Consider the following 7,529-nt stretch of genomic DNA (forward strand, 5'->3'; position numbering starts at 1 on the left):
CCACTGGTTTATCTAGGTGCACCAACGAAAGATCTTCAAAACTCAGAATCAAGGAACCAATCACTGTCCACGAAGAAAACTTCAGAAAATCGCTCAGAAAATCGAGTTTCACTCCTCTGAATCGCGATCCACGTAGTCCGGGAATAGAAATCTACCGTTCCCCACAAACGGCGCCAAATGTTCCGTGCTAGAACATAGAGAGGAAATGTAGTACCAAAAATGTGTGGAAAGTGATGTGAATGCTTAGAGAGAGAAACTCTAACCGCTTAGAGAGAGAAAATATAACTGAATTTCAATGCTATTATTTCTCAAATGAGCTAAGAGTCCCTTACAATTGGTATTTCCCTCCTATTTATAGAGGTGGAGTTGGGCTTTGGCGCCTCTAACCTATCCAAATGGGCCAGTTGGGCCTCGGGAAGGGAGGCTCAGGGTCATGGCGCGTCCCCCGCCCATGGTCAGGTCTCCTGGGCGAGGGACCCTGGGGTCTCGCCCAGGCTAGGTTTTTATTTTAAAAAAAGGTAAGGTAAAAACGTGTTTTTGGTATTTGGCTAAAGTTTTTTTTGTCTATATAAATTTGAAAAAAATTCCATAATAAATTACGAAAACAGCGAATGACTAATTAATATATGTGTGTTCGAATATAAATTTTAGATGACGTATGTTTATATTACTGAAAATAATACTTAATACAACAAAGGAATCTGTAATTGCATATAACAATTAATCTTGTACTTTATTGTTGAAGTGAATTTTATTGATAATTAAAGTAAATCATGTGAACAATCCTCTCATGTAAATTGAGAAAAAAAATATAACGAAAACAAACCCAAGACAAAACAACAACTGATTAAATTTTGGAATGAATAACAACTGATTAAATATTTCCATAAACCACCTTAACTTCAGTAATTATATTTGCTATTTTTTCAAACCTAAAACAAACTATGTCACCGGCTCTAATTTCCATTCTCTTGCAGAATTTTCGCCAACCAGATCCTATACGTGCATCTGTAGGTTTTGACGAAAGCATGTTGCAGGGGATGTCGTCTATCACACCAGTACGAAGTTGAACGAGAGATGTTCCAAAACTTCAAAAAAATTGGAACGATTTGAGAAGGTAATACCTGGAAAAAAAAACCACGAAATCAATTGTGCTGTGAACACTCACGGGATCAATAATAAAAAAATACCCTTGATCCATATTCATGAAATTGTTATTTTCAGTGTCTATAGGTCTAATGACACCATAATCCTGTAAAAAAGTGGTTGAAAGGGAATGAGGAGAAACGCATATCAGGGTCAGTAATACATGAATTTTGAAGGAATGATATTGGATTACAATAAAACACACCAAAGACATGAAAAATTGATTTCGGAGGAGAATAATTACATACCTTTGTATAGTCATGACTCATGAAGAACCACAAAAGGCGATCTTGAAGCCATGTAGAAAGACTCAAAAAATCACAACACGCAAGAGATGGCTGAAAGTTCCAGAGACCAAGAAAGGTTGAGAATTGTGCAAATAAGATGATGGAGAAATTCAAATAATGGGGAGATGAATGAAGAATAAGAGTCTTATATAAGCTTTTAAATTGAGAGGAGTGTAAGTTAAGGAGAATGGTGTACATTAAGAGGAAAGAATGAATGAATGCCATGTAGGATTTTTATTGAATTTAGCCAATCATGAGGTGTCACGCAGACGATGATTGGACCTAGAAAAACCCCTGAATGTATATATTATGGATACCATTATAATATGATTTATAATAGGGGTGATCATCGGTCGGTTATGGTCGGATTCAGGCCGAAGAAAGCCAATCCGACCAAAACCGAATACAACATAGTCTGAACCGCAGCTGTCCATTTGCATCTTCGGATTATTCGGATTCGGGTTTTGCGGGTGAGCGGATCTGTCGGGTGGGTTCATCCGGGTGTTGGACTCGCTCACTGAGCCTCTGCAATCTTTCACCGATGACATTTCTTCTCTGATTTGGACCTACATGAGCTTCATCGCCGCTAGTTTCTTCTCCTCCGGCAAGCCCATGACCTTCATTCTAACTTGTCTCCGATCGCCAAAAATCAACTCCGACAACTGAAGTGTGTAAAGGATGAGCTCAATGAGGACAAGAGAAGAAAGAAGAGTGTTGAAGGACATGGAAGATAACTGAAGTGTGATGCCAAGAGAAGGAGAAGAGAGAGCAACACAAGCAAAAACCACCGAAAAACTAATGTGTAGAAGAATATGGAAGAATAGCTCACCTAAAGTTCACGTGAAACTCTAGCTCACCTACCTAATCTAGAATAGCTCTCAGACATTTTCAATGAGTGACATAACTTTTAGCTTTTTAAAAATAAAATAGTACTAATGCTTATTACTTTTTGCTTTAATACTATTAAAAATAATACAATTACTGACATCTTCTGTACAATCGTATGCTACAAGCTATTGGTTTTGCACTTTAAACATATAAGATTCAGATTTTTCCATAGAAACTTTGAAATAAACAACACTGTGGTCGGGTTCGGGTAGCTCTGGGTTGATTTATTCACAACCGCACCCGACCGGTATCAACCGGCACAAAACCAATTTTTTAATCCGGAAATCCGAGAATCAGTTTTAATCCGCCCGCGGACCATTTTCTTTGTTCGGGTTAGGCGGTTTCGGGCGGTAATAGTTATTTGCTCACCCCTAATTTACAACGTTGAAAGGAAAATTCAAGAGTCAAAATTAATAAGAAAGATAAATGGTATCTTGAGAAATCAGACGATAAATGGTATCTTGAGAAATCAGACGTAATTAATTTTAACAAAAAAAAACATTACTACTTAGTATGTGTGTCAAAACCATAAAATGAGAGCATTCACACTCTTTTTGATTTTCACATTCACTTTCTATCTATTTCTCACTTCTTTCAACACATATTCTCTATTAAACCTCTTATTTTTTCATCTCTCTTCTCTCCACTGCATTCACTCTTTCAAGAATGTGTGAATGAAGCTTTATCGAAAAATGAATATAAGTTCGAAGGTGCTTGCTACGATACCGCAACACTTAGTTTGGGTATGATACATCAGATGATGTGTATACCAAATAAATAAATCCAGAGTGTAATTAAAAAAACATTTTCTCTTTTTATTTTTTATGTTAAATAAAAATTATTATTATTTTCATTATTTACTTAGTAGTCATCAATCAATGTATCAATTGAGAATGACCCTCCTCCTCCTCAGCACACCTTCAACCCTAAACCCCCAAATCCAGTGAGAGAAAGAAAAGGACGGAACTGCCTAGATGCAAACCCCAAATCAGAAAGCAGACTCTCATCTCCCTTCCACTCTGATGCAAATCCAAAGACTGCAATTCCAAAAAAGACCCCCTGTCGTGATTAATTCTCATGGGTTTTACCTGATGAAAAAGGTTGGATCTGAAACACTGATGAAGAAATAGATCCACAAATAGTTCGATCAGAGTGCCTCGTCGAGTTTATCGACAGCCAATGTATCGCACTCGTCCAAGCATGGCGGCGTGTACATAGGAAAAGGATGGCAGTGGCGCGGTGGGCGTCGCACCCGACCTGGGAACGACTTCGTGCCCCAATTAGTGTGGAAAGAGATCGATGGAGATTTTGGTTTTCAGATCCATCTTTTCTTCTTAAACCTTTGACATGGTTGGAGAAAAGGTATGGACTTTATGTTTCAGATCTGTTAGGGAAGAGTTGAATAGAACCCTAAAAGTGGAAATTGAGGTTTTTGAGAGGTAAAGCACTAAAATAGGTGAGAAGGGTGTAGAGAAAAAAGATGAAGGCTTTGTTGTAGTTGTAGAAACTGAACATTCGTTAACATGAAGGACTTATGGATACAAAGGAAAAAGATGAAGAATTTGTGCTGATGAAGAAGATGAAGGATTTCTGGGTTAACATAACACTTAACCAAATTATGATAAAATGTTAGGACTATAAAATAATAAATATTTAATTTTTCAATTCCTCCAATTCTTTAAATTTACCATTCAACCCCTCAGTTTTTTTTTAAAATAAAAACATAAACATAAATAAAAAATGGACAGATATAAATTATTTATTGGCCACATCATTCAGGTATGATACATTATGAATATCGTAGAAACGGTGGTTGTTAGGGTGCAAGTGCACTTTAGGTCTTGCACCACGCAAGAGCCAATTTGACTTGTTATAACAAGTAAAAGTTACATGTTGAAAAATAAATAAAAAAGTAAATGTTATAAAAATAAGGTGAAAATAACCTCACTACCCTCACCTCTCCTCCCTTTAGATCTCCTCCACCGGAATACTCAGCACCGCCGCCGAAACCCACACCTCCATCGAAACCCAGATGCATACTCATCGCCCAAACCACCATAGAAACCCAGGTACTGATCAAAACCCCATCGTCTAAAGCTCCATACAACGACCACTTGTCATCTCCAACACCTTTGTAGTTAAATATCAGAGTCAGAGGATAACAGTAGCGTATACTAGCAGATACAACCCATATCATCTTCACCGACGCTGAGACATCGCCCGAACTGTAGATCTAAGCAATTCCGCCGCGGATCTGAAGTTTGAAGTAGAACTCGATGAAGCTGTAGCCGCCATAGATCACTACCTGGGTTACGACGGAAAAAAAGGGGGAGATTGAAGGAAGCTTTAGTCATGGTGGCTCCGTACTGGAGGCTGGAGCGTGGTGGCTCTGGGAATGGTGTTTTTCATCGTCTGAGGTTGCAATTGGAACTTGTTTCATGTTCAATGTTTTTTCTTTGTTTTTATTGGTCTGGCTTTCACTCTTGGAACTTGATTGGATTGTAATTTGTAAGGTTTGGCTTATGTATTCATCACCACTAGTTTTTTAATTCATGGTAATTTGCTTTTTAATTTATGCGTTCATCACCATTGGCTTCTGCCTCATCTTCGAATTGAAGATTGAATTTTTATTTTTAATTTATGTTTGTTGTTTTTTATTGCTCTGGATGGGTAAAGTTTGAACTTTGAAGTTTTTGTGATGCTGGGCAATAAGGTTGGGAGAAGTTTTTGGGACGCTGGGCAATCAGAGCAATGAGGTGCGGAGGCGCATGAGCCTTCGCTCCGGCTACGGCAAGAACGAGAAGACGACCCACTTTGTTGTAACCAAGTGCAGGGGCTTTTGAGTCATTTACTTATTAAATATCAAATATATTACAAATCTGAATTACCAGAAAACCCGGTTTCTCATTTCCCTCAGTGACGCGTGTTATGATTCTATTGGGCTTTACATGTCTGGCAGCGGTGCAATACCTATTACGTATTGCACCTTATACTCCACCCGTAGAAACCACCAAGTTCGAAAATTAGTCACACACTACAACTATTTTATGGCAATGTCAAAAAATGAGGCACCAGAGACATATAAGACGAAATGTGCAGTGAATATTAATTGAGAAGACATTCTTTTCAGTGCATGTCATTGAGCAACTCACAACTCTTCCTATAAAATTGTCAACTCTTCCACCACAATATATTCCATATTTAGTAAGAGTTTTTTATGTAAACTTGATATGCACCATTATGTTCCAGTCCCTATGAAATTGCTTACCTCAATTTCACACACGCGTCTCGATTTAACCTTATACAATGGCTGATAAGATTAATTGACCTGCACCTCCTCCCACAATCCTCACAATGAGCCAAACAATTTCATAATTATAAGCATGAGATATATATTAATTTAAGGAAATGAATTAAATGACCATTATCATTTACTTAATTGATCTTCTATATTCTATCACTTAACTTGTGCCATGATCACTATAAATATGTGTGGAGAAAATGCTATCTTTGTACACAATTATGCAACAAGTCTCAACCTCAGTAGCAAAGATGAATACCAAGCCCTTTTTCTTCTTGTGCTTCCTCTGCGCATTGCTTCTGATCTCTACTGTTCTTGCAACAGAGACATCCAAAGATGAAAAAGAAGGTATATTTTCTTAAATAGCTATATCTATTCTTTTTTATACACCACACAAAGAAACTATTAATATCCCACCAATATGCGAGTTAATTTCTTTTCTTTTCTTTTTATATTCCATATTCAGTAACCCTAATAAAAATCCAGAAAGTTACATTATTCACCGCACTGAGTCACTATAGTTATACGATGGTTAATTATTCAGTAGTTACCAATCATGTACAATTGCTGTCATATTTTATGTTGGTCATGTATTAATTAATTTGCTACCTATAAAATATGAATTCATTTGCTTTTTATACAAGTCAGCTACTTAGGTGCTCATAAAAAAGGTCAACTACTTTTTTTTTCGAACAAAAAAAATTATTATTAAGTGAACTACAAAAAGTCTTTGAGTGACTTATTTTTTGTTCATTTGCAGCGATAGCAATGTGTACAACTCTATCAATGTATTTTTATAGAAGCCAAAAGAACAAGCCTAGCTAACTACACAAAAGACAACTCTATTACTCTAAGATTACAGTCTCCTGAAATTTTAAGAATAATCCCAAGCATGCAACAAATTGTCTAGGGTTGCACTTTGTGGAATATAGAAAAATATATCAAATTTAAACAATTCAGTTTGGAAAATACTAAAAGTTAGAATAACAAACACAAGACTAATCTCCATCAAGAATGTGTTGGTATCAGTGGAATTGGCCAGCTAGGATCTCTTAAGCATGTGAGTTCCATTCCTGGATCCATATGTATGAAAACAAATACAGTTGGAAGAGATTTCCGCTTTGGTGCCCGACATTATCCTAAAAATTAGTCTTTCTCTTATCGGATGCGAGGATACTCTGGGACACTGAAAAAAAAAAACAATAAAAGATAGTTATATCACTCACTACATGCATGACTTTGTTAAACAACACAATTAGTTTTGTCATATAAGAATTTCTTACCTTCTTCCAAAGTTCCTTGGTAATATATAGCATTTATGAGTCATTTTATCAAAAAAATAATTTTGTGTAATATTGTACCATTTCTTTGTGTGTTGGGACAACATGTGGTGTAATTTATATGCAAACAAATAGTTGGTGAATTTTCTTTCTTTTGAAAAAAAGATGATAGTATATTTTTCCTCTATGTGCAGCTGGTACTACAGCAGAGCAATCGAAGGCAGACGTTGGATTACAAGGTTGGGGATACGGTGGACCTGGTTATGGATATGGTGGTTGGGGACGTGGAGGCTGGGGATATGGTGGTGGACCTGGCTATGGATACGGCGGTTGGGGACGTGGTTGGGGAGGGCGTGGAGGCTGGGGATACGGTGGACCTGGTTGGGGCGGTTATGGAGGAGGCTGGGGACGCGGCGGAGGCTGGCGTGGAAGAGGCTAGTGAAATCAAACCATATGATATACAAGACACATGTAAAACGACCTAGTAACTAATATTTAAGAAATATGAAATAAAGCATGGATTATATATTCCATGTCAAGATTGTATCACGCATGCACAACACATATATATCTTTTTACTGTACTATGTATTAGTTACATGAATAAAAATTACTAAAGCTTTCAAAT

General features: G+C 37.1%; 1 protein-coding gene across 2 annotated transcripts; it reads right to left on the reverse strand.

Moving 5' to 3' along the window:
- Positions 1 to 860: 860 nt before the first annotated feature.
- LOC130749691 (uncharacterized) lies at positions 861 to 2,572 on the reverse strand. Of its 2 annotated transcripts, none has more exons than XM_057603068.1 (3): positions 1,751 to 2,572; positions 1,395 to 1,484; positions 861 to 1,252 (listed from the first exon to the last, which is right to left on the reverse strand). In XM_057603068.1, the coding sequence occupies exons 1-3, from the start codon at positions 1,979 to 1,981 to the stop codon at positions 1,091 to 1,093; spliced, it is 483 nt and encodes a 160-aa protein (XP_057459051.1). In that variant the 5' UTR covers positions 1,982 to 2,572; the 3' UTR covers positions 861 to 1,090. The 2 variants fall into 2 exon arrangements, with proteins under 2 accessions (XP_057459051.1, XP_057459050.1); XM_057603067.1 differs by having other exon boundaries at positions 861 to 1,124; positions 1,751 to 2,556.
- Between the last annotated feature and the right edge of the window lie 4,957 nt (positions 2,573 to 7,529).

The sequence above is a fragment of the Lotus japonicus genome, chromosome 3, assembly GCF_012489685.1.
Source record: "Lotus japonicus ecotype B-129 chromosome 3, LjGifu_v1.2".
Taxonomy (NCBI): domain Eukaryota; kingdom Viridiplantae; phylum Streptophyta; class Magnoliopsida; order Fabales; family Fabaceae; genus Lotus; species Lotus japonicus.